The sequence below is a fragment of the Vespa velutina genome, chromosome 7 (genome assembly GCF_912470025.1).
Source record: "Vespa velutina chromosome 7, iVesVel2.1, whole genome shotgun sequence".
NCBI classification, from domain to species: domain Eukaryota; kingdom Metazoa; phylum Arthropoda; class Insecta; order Hymenoptera; family Vespidae; genus Vespa; species Vespa velutina.
The window spans coordinates 6,571,226-6,591,990 of record NC_062194.1 but is presented as its reverse complement, the minus strand read 5'-3'; the positions used below and the strand labels follow the sequence as shown (position 1 = coordinate 6,591,990).

At 27.5% G+C, this 20,765-nt stretch overlaps 5 protein-coding genes across 9 annotated transcripts; 2 read left to right on the top strand and 3 right to left on the bottom strand.

Moving 5' to 3' along the window:
* Positions 1–172: 172 nt before the first annotated feature.
* On the bottom strand, positions 173–3,733 carry LOC124950287 (LMBR1 domain-containing protein 2 homolog). The gene is made up of 10 exons (XM_047496738.1): positions 3,408–3,733; positions 2,961–3,301; positions 2,676–2,886; positions 2,419–2,595; positions 2,157–2,334; positions 1,833–2,014; positions 1,515–1,754; positions 1,241–1,442; positions 1,018–1,137; positions 173–926 (listed from the first exon to the last, which is right to left on the bottom strand). Exons 1-10 carry the CDS (start codon positions 3,579–3,581, stop codon positions 682–684), a joined length of 2,070 nt encoding a protein of 689 aa, XP_047352694.1. The 5' UTR covers positions 3,582–3,733; the 3' UTR covers positions 173–681.
* Positions 3,734–4,670: 937 nt separating this feature from the next.
* Positions 4,671–7,892, bottom strand: LOC124950288 (protein aurora borealis). The gene is made up of 6 exons (XM_047496739.1): positions 6,845–7,892; positions 6,458–6,752; positions 6,316–6,401; positions 6,010–6,207; positions 5,671–5,878; positions 4,671–5,582 (listed from the first exon to the last, which is right to left on the bottom strand). The coding sequence occupies exons 1-6, from the start codon at positions 7,181–7,183 to the stop codon at positions 5,077–5,079; spliced, it is 1,632 nt and encodes a 543-aa protein (XP_047352695.1). The 5' UTR covers positions 7,184–7,892; the 3' UTR covers positions 4,671–5,076.
* Positions 7,893–8,111: 219 nt separating this feature from the next.
* Positions 8,112–13,372, top strand: LOC124950315 (dnaJ homolog dnj-5). Its single transcript, XM_047496815.1, has 6 exons — positions 8,112–8,281; positions 8,682–10,212; positions 10,315–10,756; positions 10,831–11,046; positions 11,118–11,347; positions 11,488–13,372. The coding sequence occupies exons 2-6, from the start codon at positions 8,690–8,692 to the stop codon at positions 11,615–11,617; spliced, it is 2,541 nt and encodes an 846-aa protein (XP_047352771.1). The 5' UTR covers positions 8,112–8,281; positions 8,682–8,689; the 3' UTR covers positions 11,618–13,372.
* Positions 13,373–13,625: 253 nt separating this feature from the next.
* On the bottom strand, positions 13,626–14,690 carry LOC124950313 (DNA polymerase epsilon subunit 4). The gene is made up of 2 exons (XM_047496813.1): positions 14,193–14,690; positions 13,626–13,863 (listed from the first exon to the last, which is right to left on the bottom strand). Exons 1-2 carry the CDS (start codon positions 14,508–14,510, stop codon positions 13,723–13,725), a joined length of 459 nt encoding a protein of 152 aa, XP_047352769.1. The 5' UTR covers positions 14,511–14,690; the 3' UTR covers positions 13,626–13,722.
* Positions 14,691–14,788: 98 nt separating this feature from the next.
* Positions 14,789–20,755, top strand: LOC124950311 (rho GTPase-activating protein gacU-like). Of its 5 annotated transcripts, none has more exons than XM_047496807.1 (8): positions 14,789–16,242; positions 16,333–16,420; positions 16,518–16,609; positions 16,688–17,488; positions 17,588–17,801; positions 17,994–18,152; positions 18,231–18,510; positions 18,603–20,755. In XM_047496807.1, the coding sequence occupies exons 1-8, from the start codon at positions 15,001–15,003 to the stop codon at positions 18,949–18,951; spliced, it is 3,225 nt and encodes a 1,074-aa protein (XP_047352763.1). In that variant the 5' UTR covers positions 14,789–15,000; the 3' UTR covers positions 18,952–20,755. The 5 variants fall into 5 exon arrangements, with proteins under 5 accessions (XP_047352763.1, XP_047352761.1, XP_047352764.1 ...); XM_047496808.1 differs by having other exon boundaries at positions 14,792–15,706; positions 15,890–16,242; positions 16,518–17,488; XM_047496810.1 differs by having other exon boundaries at positions 14,798–15,349; positions 15,890–16,242; positions 16,518–17,488.
* Positions 20,756–20,765: the final 10 nt, after the last annotated feature.

Here is a 20,765-nt window from a genome sequence, read left to right as displayed (position 1 = left end):
ATCAAAATAATTATTGCTTATACTTTATCGTTTTTTATATTAGCTATTATTACGTTCTATATAGTATATTTCACGTAGATATTAAATATTACTTGCAATAATATAGAAAAAAAAAAGAAAAAAATATTGGGAGATTTTTATGAATTAAATGCAAATTTATAATTTTATCATATGTTGTTATTTTTTGTTAAATTTATTATAGTTTTAATTTAATTAAACTTGTTTACATGCTTCTTATACAAAAATTTATTATACACTTGCTTTGATAATTAGTCATGTGAATGTGTGATTATGCTCACACTATTCCTATTCTATGTGGCATTGTAAGAAAATTAAATAAACTAAAATACAAATCATATTTTTATTTAATTATATTACTTATTAAGTTTCCTTAATTTTCTTCTTAAATATTTAACTAAAGGTACAACAAATTAAGACTGTTTTACTCTACAATCTACACATTTTTATTATTGTTAAAAGTAAATAACTATACATAATAGCAGGTAAATGCAAGCTTTTTTATCATACTATTATATTATTATAAAACACAATTTTCATGGTAGCAAAATGTTATCCTTTTTAGCTATAATCAATTAATAAATTATGGATTATAATAGTCCAATATAAATTTGATTACATTTGCTATAATTAGTTAATTTTTATGTATTTTAAATATTTATTTTAAATATCATCAAACAATCCTTTAGGTGCAGGTCCTACACGATTTGTATTTGTTGAAAATGATCTTGTATTATCTGAATGTACATCATACAAGTTATCAGTTTGATAATTACGTTCAAAGTGACTATTTGCACCATATGAATTTATTTCAGAAGTTGTACCAACATAGTAATCTGTTGAATCGAAATCACGTAATAAACCAGCCCCTGCTGATTCCACAGATTCGTCTCTTTTTAAAGAACGTACTAAAATAAATGTAAATAAAAAAAATAAATCATATGAAGAATTTTTCTATATTGACATTTAACATTTATATTGTACAATAGTTATAATTACCTGTGTCCATATTCTGTCTAGATGATCTGTAACGAGAAGAACTTCCAGTAATACTGAAACGTTCTTGGAATTCACGTCTTCTATACATAGAATCTTCCGCTCTTTGTCGCTTACGTCTTTCTGCATGAAAATAAAATATCTCTATTAAATTATTAAACTATTACTTAATTTATATCTAAGAATAAGAATAAAAATAAGAATAAGAACTGAAACAAAAATTTACCTCGTATAATAAGTTCTCTTCCTTCTTCTACGAGATCTGTGGTAAATTCGTCATCATCAAGAAATTGTTGAAATCCTAACATTGAAAGTAATCTACTTCCTAAACTGAAATACGTTGCCAAACAAAATCCTAATATTGCCATTGGAAAATAGATATTAAATCCATCAGATATTATGGATATTACATCCATATGACCCATTATCTATAAAGATATAAGAAAATAATATAGATATTATTATGATATATACTTATTATTACGATTAGATCTATTTACCTGAGTATAATGTGTTTCTAAAATATGTGTTTTTATAATATGAGAATCCATATGAATAAGTCCCAAAAAGTTAAGACACATAGGTGGTGTTAAGCGACATAACATCATGCCACTAAATATTAAACTATACTCATTCGTTTGATGGTGTGGTGCCAGATAATATAAATTTAAAACACGAATTTTTAAAACTGTTGAATAAGCACAATAGCAAAGATAAGCAATGATGAGTGTAGATAATACCTAACATAAGAAAATTATTTATATTATCATCCATTACAATGAAGAATTTCATTATAAAAAATAAATAAGATTATTTACCTCTATTGTAAAGTAATCATAATTTTCTTTAGCTATATTAACAAATTGTGCAAATAATGACAGAACAGGTGATTTATTAAAAAATGTTACTTCTGACCATACAACAGCTGCAGATAAACAAGCAGCACAAATAGCAGCAACCTTCTTAACATAACTTTTAATAATACATTTCCAATACCATTCTGTAATTATATTTAAAATTTTATATCAAAATTATATATAAAATTTTATATGTAAATATTTTCATATTGAAGTATTAAAATTTTATATATTATGGATATAGGATATTAAATGTATCAATTTACTAGATTTTATATTCCTTACCAATAACTGGATTGTAAATTATTCGAAGAGGGAATGATCGATGTACAGGAAATGTTGGTTTAAATCTTCTCTCATGACTGACTTGATTTTTTTCTACATCTTCCAAATGAAAGATTTTATCCACTGTAATGCCCCACAAAGTCTCTACACGTTGCAGTGTTTGTAAAGCTTTAATAGTCTGAAGGAAATGACCAACATCATTTATAAAAATATATGCTTTTATATGTATTAACATATACATAAAAAAAAAATAATACAAAACCTCTCTATGCAATCGAATTAAAGATTTTTCTGAGGGAGTATCAGTTGGTGTATCATCTGGTAACTGTCTTCTATTCATTCTATCTTTTAGTTCAGCAGGTATTTTTTGAAAAATTGTTTCCAGATTAGAATGATATGGGTGCCCTGGTCCAATAGATATTGTAGCAACTTGCAAAGACTAGGAAAAAAATTCTTTTCTGTGATATTATTGTAATTTCTTAAAATATTTATTATAATTCATTATAGGCAAAAAGATACCTCAAGTATGTCATCTACTGTTTCTTCTGCCTCACATTTATCTGAACTCAATTTAGCTATCTTAAAATAGCTATAATGTAAAGTATATCCAGGTTTACTAGTATTCCATAATCCACGTGGTACTTCTACAAGCGCATATCCCAAAAGTAGTACTAATAAAAATAAACCCCATGTATTTGATGCAGAGGAAGCAATAGCTTTTAACTTTTGGCTAAAAATATAAATTTAAGATTATAACATCAAAGACTTTTTTAGTAAAGATTCTAGCGCGAATGCATTCCTTACCCATCAAGATATAATCCAGGCTTTAATGCAATGTATATTAATAAAATACCACAGATGAATAAGTAACTTCCATAATAAATCGCGTTATCAATAAGTGCAGATTTTAGCTTTCCTTGTACTGTAAAATCACCTGCTTTTATATAAGATTGCATTAAAGGAAGTATTAACCATGTTAAACATTGTGATGTCCAATAGACAATCTTCCATAATTTTGGGAATACATGTTCTGGTATGTTTGGTAAAGGATCTTTACATGTATGAAATGGAGCATTTGCAGTATTATTTGCATTTTCATTACTTGAGTTATGTATGTACTGTTCCACACATTGTCTAAAAACAGTCTGAACAAGACAATTTTATTTATTATTTTTATTAGAATGCATGATTAATACAAATTATCATATATATTATATTTCAATATAAAAATCAAATATATATATCACTTACCGAAGAAACATCTAATGGTAATATAAATACTATCAACAGTGAAAAGTACCATGCAATAAGCACTGAGATTGTAACAATAATATGCTGTCTATACACATTTCCATATTTATATAATAGAGTTGCAGCTAGATAGAAAGCTATAGCAATCTCTATCAAAAATTGGTCAAGAAACATTTTTGTATTATATTATTTATATTTATTTGTATTATACAACAGCTAATGCTGTACATGCCTGCTAAGGCATTAATATTCTATTTATCTTGATCTGGTTTGTTATTTATTTCTTGACTTTCTTTCAACTTTTGTTCTGCTTCTTTCTGCATTCTTTCTAATTTCTCCAAGGTGACAGATTTTAAAGGTATTACTTTTGGTTTACAAAGTATATAGTCTGTAGTTTCCTCTTGATATAACAGCCCTTGCTTAGGAATAATTATATCAACTTGTTCAGTAATTTCATCAACAGATTCTGACATTTTTCTTTGAATTTCATGAATTTTACAAAAAGTAGTTTTCAAATGTTCCACAAATTATTTAAATAAAACGAAAACAAAATTTGTTAACATAAAATAAAATGTCACATAGCATTTACACAAGTGCAAAACAATTATTTTATAATCATATTTTATAAACAGTTTAATTTTAAAAAGTCTACATATTTAAAAACCATTAATTTATATAAGACATTAAAGTAAAATATAAAATCATGACACGAAAAAACAATAAAAGTTCACAAACACAAATAATTCACGAATCACTGTATGTGAGCTCGGATTAAAATAATATCGATACAGATACTGCTCGAAGAATTTATTTTTATTTTAATATACTTTTGTCACTTTAAAATATAAATATATCACATTTTATTATGTTAATATCAATCACAAATGCATATACTGCATAATAAAGAATATCGACGTCACAATACGTCACATATGCTCTGAATGGTTCGCAATAACTATACCTCGTGTACGAACGCATGCGCAAATACAAATATGCCTTTGGAACAAAAAGAAAGAAAAAGAGCAAAGGTCACTAATTGTCTTCGTTATAAAGTATTTTTTTTAAGAAATAATGGAGTTAAATACATTTAGTACAAAAATATATACACATTTTATATTATAAAAAGTATCAATACAATTCAGTCTTATACTCTATTGTATACATTTTTAATACACAAAAATATTTATTTGAAATGCAATCATATTTAAAAATATATGAAAAATTAGATTTTTTCATATTTTCAGTTTTCTTTTTTTCTCTCTCTCTCTCTCTCTTTCTCTCTCTCTCGTTTTTTAATAATATACTCATTCCACAACGACAGCAATAAGTATATTCGTAATGGAATGTACATTTCAAATTATCAAAATTATTACTTTATAAAAAAATACTTATAGATATATTTTATACGATCATTATTCATTAACCATCAATTATTAAAGAAGTTAATAATAAAAATATATATACGTCATACTTATTTAAATATTTACAATATTCATATTGCATTAATAAAGAAATAATAGAGATTTAAATACATAAACAAACCATATTAGTATTACAAAATGCATATATAAAAGTCAAAATATTAATAATGATAATTAGTAAAAATTAAATATTCTTATTATTCATTCTACAAGAATTTAACAAATCCTCGTTCATAAAGAAAATAAATTTAACCAGCCTTTTCATGGTTATATTTTGACGGTGTAGAACAAGCAAAGTGTTTAAAATTTTCTTTCCAATCAGAAAGTGGAATTTCATCGTCAGATATTAAAAACTGTTCATTGTAATAAAATTTCTGTTTAACTGAACTACTTTCCATTAGATTTGTTGTACTATTCATGGAATAAGTTTGATATCCAGTGTCTTGAACTATATTAGAAGCACTTTGTCTCTCAGACATTCCCAAAAATATATTAGTTTTGTGCGAAGTACAATTCTCCAATTTATAAGTTTGACTTAAATCAGACAAATGTTTCATCTCATTAATATTATTATGATATTTATCTTTATCTTTAATCATTTCATTTTTTGCATTGTCTTTGATTAAAGATGTAGAATTTTCCATTACTGAATTCATTTCTACAGATATGTCTGTTCTCATGTTCTCATGATCATTATTTGATGGATTTAAGTTTTCTTTGTTTATATTTGAGTTATGTGAAAATAAAACTATATCTAAAAACAATTTATAAACCATTGATTGTATATGGTAATTATGTTTTTAATATATAATCTTTTGTAATATTTTTTATAAGAAATTTACCTGGTACTTCATTATTTTCAGAATCTTTAATATTTTCTGTAGACATCTCTATGCTTTGACTAAAATCTAATTTTACTGCTGAACGGGAGCGAGTTTTCATATTTTCTACTGATGTATTCCTTATATCAGGTATAGAAGATATATTAGGTGATAGATTTTCAGAATTTTGTATAGGTGTTCCATGACGCTGTATCTTACGTGAAAGTTTCTATGAATAAAAAATTTGACTTTATATGTTATATTTTGTAATGATTTTTTTCTGTATAGAGAAGTTATAAGAAAAATACAATGTTTAATAATTGTAAGAAATATACTGAAAATGTTAGAAATTTACATTACCCTTAATGGTGTGCCACATATAAACATTCCGCTTTCTGGAGGACTCTTACAGAATGTTAAAGATGTGTTCATTTTGATTGGTGAAACTAGCAAAGAACTTTGCTCTTCATCTTCAAGACACTCAGTGTGATTGAAGAATAATTTCCTCCTTAATGAACTTGTACTTAAATTTGCATCATCACTATCTACATTTTGTTCCTAATTTTTCATACAAAATATTCATGTAAATTATAAAACAAATGTTTTAACATAAAAACAAAATAAAATATATCAAAAGATCTATTTCACTCTTAAATATCAATATACCTCGTTAAACGTAAAATAAGGTTTTAAAGCTTCTTCAACATTTTGAGGCAATTTTGGAGGAAGAGATAAAATTGTTTGGCATGTACCTAAAAATAATCAAATAATTATGTTGAAATGAATATTATTTATTTATATTTAATACCATCTTTTTTGGTTGTTTTAAAAGAATCTTTAATTATATTTGATTTATCAGTAAGCCGTTTAGGAGTATCCATTTTAATGTCTACTTTATATTCTTTTCTCTTAGATTCCCATGGGCTTGGTATTATCTCATTTGTCATAAAAAATTTATCAATTGCCGCCTGAGCCTTTAGTTCAATGTCTGGATCTACATTGTGTATTTGTTCTATAGGAAATTCTTCTATTTCTGCTGGTTTTATTAGAGCTAATTCCTCTACGCTCCATGCAAATTCAGGTGATTGTTGGGAATTAGAAATCTTTATAATAAGAAATGATATAACTTATATTATTATAGATAGCCTACCATTAACATGATTAATCTTCTTATATAATAAACATATTTTATCACCTTATTAAAAACAGTTGGACTGATAACAGACATGTGCAATCTATTTGTCAAATCATTTTCAAATGGATTCCTTGCAATGAACTTCGTTAATCCTGATGGTGGTGTTATATGATTTGGTAAATTTGTAAAACGACCTGCATTCTTCTGATACATTGTTTGTTTATATTTATTTTCATTTTGTTTGATTGGAGATTCGTATATGCTCTTACTATTTATTAAAGTACCATCATATTTAATTTTGTTTGGTGTTGATAGCTTTGACTGACTCATTTCACTAAAATTGTTTTTAACTGTGCAAACGTCTACGTAATTTTTCGTAATAAAGAAAAAGAAAGACATAAAACATTAAATTTAACTCATAAAAAAAATTGAAGTCTGTATCAACGAAGGATTTAATTCAACTAATGCACACAATTGCTACTAATTGTTACTAGTTGAACGTCAAATAAACTTTATATTTATAATAACAAATTCATAATCTTTATATTATGTTAATCAAATAAAAAAAGTGAATTATACTATAAAACATTATAGAAAACACAGTTTTTAAGGAACAGTAAGAATCAGTGAACGAAATAAGTTATATGAAATAATGGCACATATAAATAAAATGAATTCTAATATACATTTGTCAATTTAAGTTAACGATTATTACGTTTTAATTATGTTTGATAATTATTAAGCTTAATCAAATATTTTTTTTATATATTCTCCAAGTATTTAACAACAATATATGAATTATTTGAAAAGCACCACGAATCTGTTTTCTCGTTTGAAATTCACCAATAAACTGCAGCATAGTAAATAAAGGTATTCATGGATTAGTGCATTTTGAAGTAACTAGGGTTAAATGTAACTGACTTTAAAATGTCTAATCAAAGAGTTTCATTTTAATATATATGGTATTTTTAATAAATTAGCATCTTCATTCTTTAATCAAATATGATAATCTTAAGTAATAAAAATTCTATTTTCGCACGCGCATTGTTTTAATGACATAATTTAAAAACGTTATAACTTTACTGCAGTATTATTCTTTTATCACTAGAATTAATTTATTGTTTATCGGTATTATAACATATTATTTTAAACGTTTCATTAATTTTTAAATGTTGTATTAATAAATTAATTATTCTTTTTATTCTATATTGAGTAATTATGAATTTGTCGATTAATATTTTAAAAGAAAAAAATATACAGACACACACACACACACACACATACATATATAGGGAAGATTTTTATTCGTACTATCTGTTTAGAAACTTGCATCTTAGTACGTATCATACGGATAAATATAATGACCGATTCTGCGCCAACCGCATGGTATATAGCGTAATTTGTGCATTGCATATTTTTAAATATAATGCATTAAATAAATAACTATTTTGATTGCGATGTAAAATTATCCTTCACAAAATACATTAGCTGGCAAATGTGAGTACCATACTTTTGTATTTCTTTATACAGTGTTAATAGCTACCGTTTTAGGTTACCAAAGTTGTTTAAGATATTATCTTTATTGTGAATATTTCTCGTATCATGCATCAATTTTTTTTAATTCTATATACATCTGTTTCTATTTATTATTTGTTCAAGTAAAAATTATTTATATTAAGTTTTATTAATATAGAAGTGAGATACAATATATAAGATTATTGTTGCAATATACCTTATTTTATAAAACAGCAGTTTTATTATGCACATATTTGCTTATGTACATTTAAAAATATATATTTGTATTTAATTGCATGAAAATTCTATTAAACATGCTTTCTTTAATTCGATAGATCTTAAAAAACTAAAGAATATGTTTTGTATGTTTTTATATACATAGAATCTAAAATGGCAGAACAGCAACAACCAACTCCTGATTTTAAACGCATGTCTTTGGATAAGATAATAGAGGCAATGACTGCTGATTTAGAAAGTTCTAATGGCCATTATGTTCAGTTTGGAATATCACCACAACAAACTCCACCGCATAATTGGAGTGACTATCCTTCTGGTCAAACAAGACACTATATTGCTAGTCAATCTCCACATCCTAATCCACAAAGCGTGCAATCTATGAGTCCAATTGCAACTTCTTTATATATGCAAGATATGCCAAGTTATGATAATACTAATACTGATCCTATTTATTTTCCACCTCAAACTGTAAATCATTTAGGTATTAACGAAAATAACGATTTAGTGGGAACTTTTGATGTTGGTGGAGGAAATTATATCAATGTTATTTATGGAAATGCATCACAAATAATGGCAGAACAATGTCAGCTTTCAAATATGACACCTTATAAAAATCAAGGTGTAATGGACAGAGAATACGGACTTTTCAATGATCAACGCATGAATATACCATCTGATATGCCTAATCAAAATTTTAATGGAAAACAATTAATTGATAATCTTGTATGTAATTGGGTACCAAATCAATCAGGAACATATAGTCCTTTTGGTGGTTCTCCAAATGTAACACCAGTACCACAATCTAATGTAGATGTCAGAGATTCTGAAGATCTACCTAGAAATATATCAGAGAGTCACTATAAAAGACCACGAATGGTAGCAGAAGTAAAACCTATGCGTCCTTCTTATTCAGATGTATTAACAAAGTCAGCACCGACTCCACCTTCTCCATTAATTCTACCATCTATGAAACCGAAGGTTGAATCTGTGACCAAAAAAGTCACTAATAAAAGTTCCAAGAATAAAATTAAACCTACATCATTAAAGAGACAGAATTCATCAGGGAGTGATGATCATAATTCCCCAAAATTTCAAGTTCCCAAAAAAGTATTGGAAAAAAATAATTCTAATCTTCCAAGACGATGGGTTTCTTTAGATAATCTTGGTTCACAAACTGAAACTCATGAAATAAATACTTTTGATAGATCAGACCAATTTGAAAAGAAAAAAGTTTTGAAAACTTCTAAAAAAAATGACAAAAATGAGACACTTAACAATTCAAAAGTTCAAAATAATAACTCTAAAACAACTGGCAATGTTCCAAAACGTCCAATACAAATAAATAACAATTTAAATACAATCAATAATTCCAGTCAAACAATCTCACCTGAAAAAATTGAAAAAAATCAGCAACAAAATAATAAAATTAATAAAGATGATAAAAAAGTGACTAAGGAAAGAAATTCTAAGCGCTTCCAGGCTGAAAAAGCACAGCAGATTAAGAAAGGTCAAAGAAATCGTAGAAAAGAATATAGAGAATCTCCTATTAAGGATCTATGTAAAAATTTAAATAAATATGCAAGCCGATGGAGTAAAATTGTATTAAAGATTTTCTATTGGTTATTACATTTAATATCAGATGTAGTTAGTATGAGTGCCAATCTTGTTATTCAACTGTAAGTATTAATAAAAGAAATAATTTTATTTATACATATACATATACATATATAAGTCACACATACACATATATGTGTTTCTGTATTTTACATATTTTTCAGTGGAAAATGTGCTTGGTATCACTCTATACTTTATTTAAAATACTCATGGGTTTATGTAGTAACAATGTTTTCAAAAATACGTATTCTTAATGCTTTTGGCAAGCAATTAGATCATTGGTTTGGAAGTAGTAAATTTGCTTTTTGGCGTAAAATGAAGACCGAAAATGAAGAAAAAGAAGAAAATTCTAATTGGATACATGGTGGACTTGAAGCTAATATTGCATTACCTAGTACTGGAGAGGAAGCTATGAAGAGATTATTAGCTTGTAAAGGCAAAGATCCATATAGCATACTTGGTGTTACACCAACATGTTCTGATGATGATATTAAAAAATATTATAAGCGCCAAGCCTTTTTAGTGCATCCAGATAAAAATAATCAACCTGGAGCAGAAGAAGCATTCAAAATATTAGTTCATGCTTTTGATATAATTGGAGAGCCAGTAATATTTTTGTTATTTGCAAACTGATAAGTTTGCACTATTTATAAATTATCTAAAAACAATATTTTTTTCAGGAACGAAGACAAGCATTTGATCAAACAAGACAGGTTGAAGCTGCTTGGGGTGAATTAAGTGATTTGTTATCCCAATTACATAGAAAAATGGAACAAGCAGCAAATACTATAAGGTGTACAAACTGTGGTTTGAGGCATAAACGAGTTCCGACTCAACGTCCTTGTTATGCTGCCCGGTTTTGTGCACAGTGTAAGATACGACACAGCGCAAAAGAAGTTCGTATTTAAATTATAATTATTTAATTTTGTCTTTTGCACTTATAATCTAATTATCTAAATTTAATTAGGGTGATATATGGGCAGAATCTCGATTAATGGGATTTCTTTGGCATTATTATGCTTGTATGGAAGGTGCAGTGTATGATGTCACTGATTGGGCTGCTTGTCAAGCTGGTAATTTAAAGCACCTTAGAGCAAACACACATAGCGTTCAATATAGAATTGTATTAGGTCAACGTCCACCGCCACAGACTTCTAACAGTGGTAAAAAACGACAACAAATGGATCCAAATACAAGGTAAGAATACATATAACCAACACTTTAAAGAATAATAAATTGAAAAGATATTTTATTTATTTTCCTATATATAAATAAATAACCACAATAAATTTTTTAAATTAAATTAAATTAAAAGCTTTTTATTTTTTCTGATATAGTGAAGCAGATTTCGAAGAATTTTTAAATAATCTGTACAATCACAGCAAGCCTGGTAATCCTAATACATCAGCAGAGCAAAGTTCCTTTAGAGGAGATTGCAGAAGACGAAAAACCAAACGCAAGAAGTAAGCTAATGTACGCGAAGCTTTGAGATCTTATGATATTTCCTATATATGATTACTGAGTAACACATACTGGTTTGAACTTTTTCTTTTGAGTGATTGTCATAACGACAAGTACAGATTTTGAGACTATAGTGTGTCTTCAGTGACTGATACTCTCAATCTAATATTCTAAAAGTATATGACTCAATTAGAGTACATAACAAATCGTGCAAAAAAAATTATGATTTGCATTAGAAAAATACTCTTGAGAATAATAAATTTTTTAAACGTTTAGATGCATCAAGTGCAAAAAAATGTCAAACAAAACATGTGAAAAACATGATAACAGAAACAAATGTGCATCTTGATTTTGTTGTACATATTTAAAATAGCTTGTACTTTTCTAATGAAAAAGATATAGCTTTTCTTCTTTTTTTTTTTTTTTTTCATAAACCTCTGATCAAGACTTACAACATAATAATATGACATACTATGCTTTCAGTACAATTATTAAGATAAATAATTTTATGTTTAAAGGTATAAAACTATTAACAATAAAAGTTTTATAATCTACATTACATATTTTTCCGTTTAAAACAAACCAATATTGAAATTAATTGCTAATATACATCCAATTTTTAATCATTTATAGTTGAGGAAAGATTGCATTAATAGTTAATTTATTGTATACATAACATTGAAAAGTTACTAATGCTAGATTTCTTTCATCACATACAGGTACGTAATTAGTAGATTTTAAGAACTATTTGATTTAAATATGACAACATTTTACAATGAAAAATAATCTAAAATCTCCAATGAATTTTATTTTATTTTAATTAATGTATTATACAATATTAATTTGTATATTATTCTATACATAGGCATATTTACTAAGTACATGTTAAATGAACGTGATGTGGAATTAAAACATTCTTAAAAAGATGATTACTTTATTTAAAGATACTCAGAATGATTTCAATTAATATTAACATTGATTAATACCCCACTCTTTGATATAATATATTTAAAACATTTGATTCTCTTTTTCTGTATGCAAATGTTTTTAAAAAATATTAATTCATTACATCGTTTCTTTTGTTGTATGATAATTTTATACTATTTTGGTAACCATCATAAACCATGATCTCTATTATTTATAATTATTCGATTAATTATCGAAATTTTGCAAATGTAAGACTGATTTTCTTCTTCTTTATTAAGCATATGTTGTATTAGCATTTAGAAAATTTGACAGCAAATCTTCTGCAAAAATTGAATGAATCTTAAAGGTAAAGTTAACAATTCTGCAAATGTTACATATATATAGAATTAATTAGAGAAGTATAACATGTACAAATTTTTTCAGCATTGTACAAAGTGCATTATAAGTTAAGGTGCTGAAAATAATATAAAAAGCAGAAATATTTGATAATTATAATTTACAGAATATAATTGCAGAAACAGGAAATAACAATGGCTAAAAGTATTATTTAAATGGTGGTATTATAAACTTTTTAGACACGTACATATGTGTATGTATACAGGTCAATAATAGATCATTGCATTATAATTAATTTGAATTGTGAGAGTGCCAAAGTATGCTAGAATTTCATATTCATGTTCATTTAAGAATTTTTTTTATACATTTAATTAAATTAAAGCTTCCTTATTTGTACTGCCATAAATTATAAAGTGCTTTGTATATGCAAGTATATCAGCTATTAACATGTATACCATATGAATTTACAATAAAGCTATAAATTAGATGTACAAGCTATACTATATATTGTAACATATACTTTTTCTTTAGTAATATAGATTTTATCTATACCTTATCTTTCTATAAACATAATGATCTCTATAAACATAAAAATATTAACAAAAGATAATTTTTGAAACCATATTTAAAAGCTTTCTATTATTTTTTAATTAATACAAGTTTTATTTATTAGTGTTTTTGTGAAAATGCAAACAATAAAATATAAGAAATATAGAATATTTGTATGGATTTATTTTAATTATAAAATCAATTAAAGTTAGAAAATATAAAAATATTTATTAAACAATTTTTTATGTTATATTACATAATTCTTACTAATTAGAATATAAATTAAAAAAATTTCTAATTTACTCAAGCATTTCTTCTAAAAACACAAGTGCATCTACATTATTAATTGCATTTTCAATATCTCGTTTTTGGACTGTTTTTTTTTTTGTTTGTACAGTATACTTATAGGCTTCCTTTGCCAATGAATCAATAAAAAGTTCCTGAAAGAAGATGAATTGATGGATACAAAAATAATTCTAGAATATTCAAACAAAAATGACATGTATATATATATATATATATTTATGAACTTAGTTATTTACTCTTATAAGTGTTAAATACTAACTAAACCCAAATCTTATAATACAATTCTAATCTAATCTAATCTAATAAATATGTTTCTTATTTCATTACACAAATACGTATTTATAATAGAATCATACCAAGTTACAATATACAATGTTTAATTAATAGTATAACAATAAGTTATAATATTATAAAAATCAGTTCCGTAAAATGTATTGGAAAAAAATATTGAAATAGTTATTACCGTCGATTTCGCTATTAAAAATACTGCCTCCTGATTAACCAAATTTACATCAGGATCCATTTTAATAATATTTCTTACTCTGCCTATAGGAAGTCTTACTAATTTCTCTCTTTGTTCCTCATCAGCCTGCAGAGCAGTATCGGTCTCTTCTTGAGAATCTTGCAAGTTTTCAGCACCATTACTGATATTACTTTCATTCAATTCTCCCTCATACGTCAAATCATCAATCTTGGCATTCGCCATGTTTATAGAATTTCGATCTTTACAGTACGACAAAATAACAACTTCTAATACCCTAAGTATATGTATGTCGTACATACCACATATGTCAAATTTTTTAATTTAGATTATAGTCAAATATATAGCAGTAACATTATATTCAATAAACGTAATACGAGTTTCACAAAATAATTAAAAGATTTTTACTTTACTCGATATTATATGCGAATTATGTTAATTTGTCGTTATAATATATAAATAAATAAATAAATATATATATATATATATATATCAATTAAATAAAATAATTAAAGGAAATTATTGACTTTCTACGAAACGGTTTGCTTTGATTTGGTTCTAAATTACCGTGCAGAAAGATTATCTCAAAGCTATAGAACAATATGGAATAAAGTTCATCATGTTAGTAAATATAATGATTTTTTGTATATCCTCTAGAGGGCACCGCTAATAATATTTTTTAAATATATGTATATATATATATATACATACTTTTTGAGCGCGTTTAACTGTAAAGTGGTAAACCGTCAATCTTTTTATCTCGAAAAACATTTCTTAAATTTAATAAGAAATGTGTGACCTTATAGATTTAGACAATTCCACGGGTACTTCATTGAATACAAAATTAGCATCGCCGTTAATTCCGGTACCTTCAAATATAGAACAGAGAAATTTAAATATTTGTTGTGATAGAAATAATACATTGATAATAGAAAAACGTGAAAGTTTAGGTAACAATCCTTTTGATATGCTACTACATAAAGCGATAGAATATGTCAATAAGGAAGAAGATCCATTTGAAATAGTATATGAAAAAGCTTTAAAAGGAACTGACATCGCTGTATTAGAAAATAAGAGCATTAATATTATAGATGATTTAAAATCTACATATACACAATTTTCGTGTGAATTAAAAGAAGGTAAAGTTTTGGATGAATCTTTTTCAAATCCTGATCTTAAAAAATCTACAGCTGAGATAAAGTCATTAAATTCATCAATATTAAATCACTCTGCAATGAATGATACATTATATGAAACAAATTATAATAGGGAAGAAAATGAAATTAAATGTATGGTTCAACATAAAGTACCATTACATATCCAAGAAACTGAAAGAGATATGAAAAATTTAATTCCAATAAATATAAAGTCAATACAAATGCGTTCATATTCTCAAGGTGATATAATACATGAATGCAAACAGCTGTTAAAATATAGATCAAATTCTGCAACAGAAACATTAAAAACTGACAGAATAAATATAAATGATACAGAAGGCAAGTCTTCTTCAATATTTAATGATCAACTAAATAAAGGTTTCTTAGAAGATCAATACAATGATGTCTCTGTATTTTCTACTATATCAAATATTTCTAGTATTACAAGAAATTCTGGTTCTTTAACACAAAATTCTATGGCCTCAATGGTATCAAATAATACTATGAATTTTGCCTTCTTAGATAATTATTCTTCATTGGTATTTTGTGATACAAAATTAAATGAAAGGGTGAATAGTACTATGAATAAAGTATCTGTAAGTTCTGGAACATCATTACCTATTACACCAGCTCAAAAACAGATTGATATATCCGTTTTAGCACAAAAACTGAATGAATTAAAATTGAAGACATCAGAATTACAAGTTTCTCAAAAAGATAATAATGAAAGTGACAATCAGCATATAAATACAAGAGCAATATTTGATGTTGATGATAAATTGCTTGATATTGATGTTTGTTTACCTGAAATTACATTTTCTAAGTTATCTAATAATAATACTAATTCAGATGCTTCTTCTGATTCCAATTTTCTTGTAAGTAAATAAAAAATAATTCTTTAATTTTACTTATTTTAAAATATTTTGTTTTTTTAGTTTAAACTTTTTATACTTATTGTTTTACAGAAAAATAATAACGTAAATAAATCAATATTAAATGAGGCTAAAGCTCTTGCAAAAACATTTGAAGAATATGCAGAAAAAGCTTTAGGATGTATGTATACTTTCTATTATTTTCTATCTTTGTATTATATTAAATTTTTATCATTAATTTTTACTGTCAATATAATTTTATATTTCCATAATAACAGCAAATTCAGATGAACTGATTATAGATGATCCTATGTGGACTTCAGAATTATTGCCAGCATTTGAAGATGATATAGTAGATGACTTAATTGAGGTACCATCTTTAAATGCTAATAATAGGGAAGAGAAGATTGGTGACATGCTATGTTCTAATGATAAAACAAAATTACAGAATAACATTACAAAAAATATAGAAATAGTTCCTTTTAGTCAAATTATTGCTGATAAAAAAGCTACATCTACTTTATTACTTGACCTCAAAAAAATAGTCACAACAGAAAATAATTCTGAGGCTAACAGACTACTTGAAAATTTAGAAAAAGTTTTAGGAATTCAATCCAGCAATATTGAATTATTATCTGCATATTTGCAAACAACAAATGATTCAGAAAATATCAAAAATACAAAAGAAGAAGAACATGATAATAAGAGTCATGTGGACGATTTAAAAATTCATGAAAACAAAGAATTATGTTGTAATAATAAAATAAATAGTCCTGAAGTACTCAATGATAGTAAACAATTATTAATAAAGGAAAATAAAATACAAAATGATTTACCATTAGTAAATACACAAACAGAAATTTCTCCAAAGAAAGAAAGATCTGTTGATATAGAAAAAAAAGAAAACGATGTTGATATTAACAATTATACTCGGGAAAATATAGAAACAAATAAAGATGAAGATAATAAAACAGAGAATAATGAAAAAGTTGCAGTAGAGCTGCTTATCAATTTAGGTAAAGTATTAAGTGGACAATCTAACGAATCAGCAACATTGAATTTGTTAAAGAATTTAGGAGAAGTATTAAATTTAGTATCAAAAAATAAGCAAGAAAAAAATAATGAACAAGATAATATGACTTCTACAAATATTGGAAGAACATCAACTAAAGAGAAATCTGGAAATAAAGTACAATCTACAATATCATTAAAAGTAAAACAAAGACGAAGTTTGGACTTAATATCAAAGGTGAGAATTTTAATAAGAAATTTGTTAATATATATATATATATTTTTTTTTTCTATATAAAAAACTTTTTTATTATAATTTTAATATTTAATATTATAGATGAAACCATCTAACCAGAAAGCATTTAGAAGGAGTACTTGTATAACTAGTGCATCTCCTAACAAAAAGCTGCAAAATTCATTGGTACTTAAAGATAATAATAAATCTCAATTAAGTAAGAGTAAAAAGCGTTTTCCTAGTGATCCAGGTTCAATTAATCTGGTCTCATTTAAAAAAGAAGTTGCTGCTAACATAGGAGATCAGCAAATTATTAGTAAATATTAACATCTACTAATATTTAGTATTAAGTCCCTTATATTATGTTATATTACTGTTAATCCTTAATGTTTAAAAGGCTCTAATAAAGCTGGTCATACTTATAAAGTGATGTTCCTACAGCAGAATCTTTTAAGCATTAAAGAATAAATGTAATATTGAAAATTTAATGAATTAAATTTCCTTCTAGATATACAAAAAATAAATACAGAAATAAATAACCCAAAGGAAAAACCACCTATCAAATTTGTTGTCAAAAATCAATTAAAAAACAAATCAAAATTCGAAATTGTGAATAAAAAAGGTCCTATGAAAGCAATTATTCCAATAGGAAATATGCACAGAAAAAGTATACATGTAGAACGAAAAAACTAAACATATAAAATATATAAATAGATGAAGTTTCTCACTTAAATCTATATTTTAGGTATTACTACACCTCCGAAATCACCTAAGAATGTACAACCCTGCATTAAAATATTCAGTAGCACACCCAATTCGATGGATAATGAAATTGAATTTAAAAAATCTCCTAAATTAAAACCAATGGCATCATCGACACCAGACTCTCTTAAACATAAATCTGTTGTACAATTGCCAATGCTTCAACGTTGCGACAAGATAAATGCTTCATGCGATATATCACCGATAAACGTACAGGAGGAAATAACTACTGATAAATGTAAAGTTTATCTTAGTCCAAAAAGGTGAGAATATACACAATATATTTTTTATTCACAAACAAAAAGAAAACAACAGTAGTAAATATTATTAAATATAACTTCTTGTTTATCTACAGAGTGAATAAATGTTGTTCACCAAGAAGAGGGACGCCTAAAAGTCAGATAAAAGAGTCTAGTATTCCAAAATATTCCACGTCTCCCGGTGTTCTTGTAAGAGTCCCATCGCAAGATATCAATAAATCACAAGAAATGTCAATATCGTCACAAATTTTATCTAAAAAAGAAGAAAATATTTATAAAAAATCACCGATGACTAGCAAAAAAATCGGAATAACAGAGCTGAAAAGTCCTTTAAAAGATAGTAATCATATTGTTACCAAGGGGAAACCATTAAATTTAACTTCTAAGCTTCGAAGAAGCAATAATAAAATTAATGGAAGTGAAAAGGAAAATACATTTTCATAATATTCATGGTGAAAAGCAAATCATCGTATAAATCATTATATAGTATATTAATGCTTTTTTTTTTTCAAGTTCCTTTTAGTCATATACTTTTTTCCGAGGTAAAATTTTTGTATTCATTTTATAATAAAATCATTGAAAAATGAATAAAAGACCATATAATCAAATGCGCATTGATAATATACGAATTGAGAACATAAATACATCGATATTTGATATTATATATTATCATCAGAGAAAATAGACAGTTTTATTGTACAAACGGTAGATACCGCTAGAAGGATAGCAATTATCGGACAGGTTACAAAAGTTATACTGTTAGGACCAAGTAAAGCTATTCAAGTAAATTCCTAAAAAGGAAACAATGGAACAGTTATATTTTGATAGTTGAAATATATTAAATAGGTAATACAAAATTGACATTGTTTCATTCGTATTTGACCGTGAGTCAGATAAAAGAAAATCTAGGAGAAGTAGGGGTAAAAAGGTCGAGGAGAGGGGAGGAGCTCGATCGGTCGACGGAGCTGCGTCCTTCCCCTCCTGTAACTATCAGAAGCGCGCTCCGCGTGTACCGTAGAGCGTCGAGTGCGGCTCCGCTCATCCATATTCGCGTCAAAGCCGCACCCGGCGTGGCGTGGCGCGGTACGTTACATTTACTAGCGTTACGGTGCGGTACAATGTGTTGCGATGTCGTGCGATGTGGTAGAGCAGAGCGCACGTAATTCTTATCAAGATATCTTATGTCGTTATTCGGTACTACAATTATAATCGTGTTAAAACAACACGAGCGCAAGATTGTTGGCGCTGGATTGGCGCTAGATCGACGCTGGATCGGCGCGGTACCCAGAGAGCGTATCGAGCACGTTGAAGTGCGTTACGATTCGTACGGATGAGTCGATCGGTCGATCTTTCTCAGGCGGTTCGTGCGAAGCGCGAGAAGAAAAAGAGCGCGTCTCGCGCTTACGTCGTGCTTGTGTCGTCGTCTCCGTCTCCGTCTCCGTCGCCGTCGCCGTCGCCGTCTTCGTGCCGTCACCGTCTCGTCGTATCGTGTGCGGATAAACGCGCGCGCGCACGTCTTCGCTTAGCTGCACCTTGCTCGCATGAGACAAAAAGAGGATCGACGACGCGTCGAATAGTAGCAAGCAAAAGTACAAACGAAAGAAAGGAAAGAAGGAAAGAATAGAGTTCGTGCGTCTTGCAAGACAAGGAAAATTCGAGGTAATTTCAGTTTGATCACCGCACCGACCATACCACTGTAGTAAGGAGCGCGCGACAGAAGAGCTCCGGGTTACGCGCTCTTTATCGACGTTCTCCAGACTTTTCGACCACTCGCTCCTGATTTTAGAGCACCTAATGTATGCAAAAATGTGTATGCTCGAGCAGCGGCAATATTACGTATCGTGTGACGGTACATAAAGATACATACGCACTTACGTATATTATATACACATGCATATATATATAGATATATATACATATATATATACATATATACGTATATGTATACTGCACGACACATTTGTGTAGGCACATATATGCGCGCTCTTACACAGGAATATACGAGTACGTAAATGCACGTTTATGTAGATTTGTCCGTGGAACCCGAACGCGTTGCGACGTTTGTAGGTGTGCGGCGCGCGCTCTGCCTGCGCGTCGTTTGCAACTACGGCTGTGGGCCGCTGGCAATCGTTCTTGCGACGCGCGTGAGAGAGGATCGTTGTTCGTTCGGTCCTTCTTTCGTCCTCTCGTTTCTTCGTTCGTTCGTTCGTTCGTTCTTTCGTCAACCCATTTGTTCAATTCCCCGGTTGCTCAGGAAA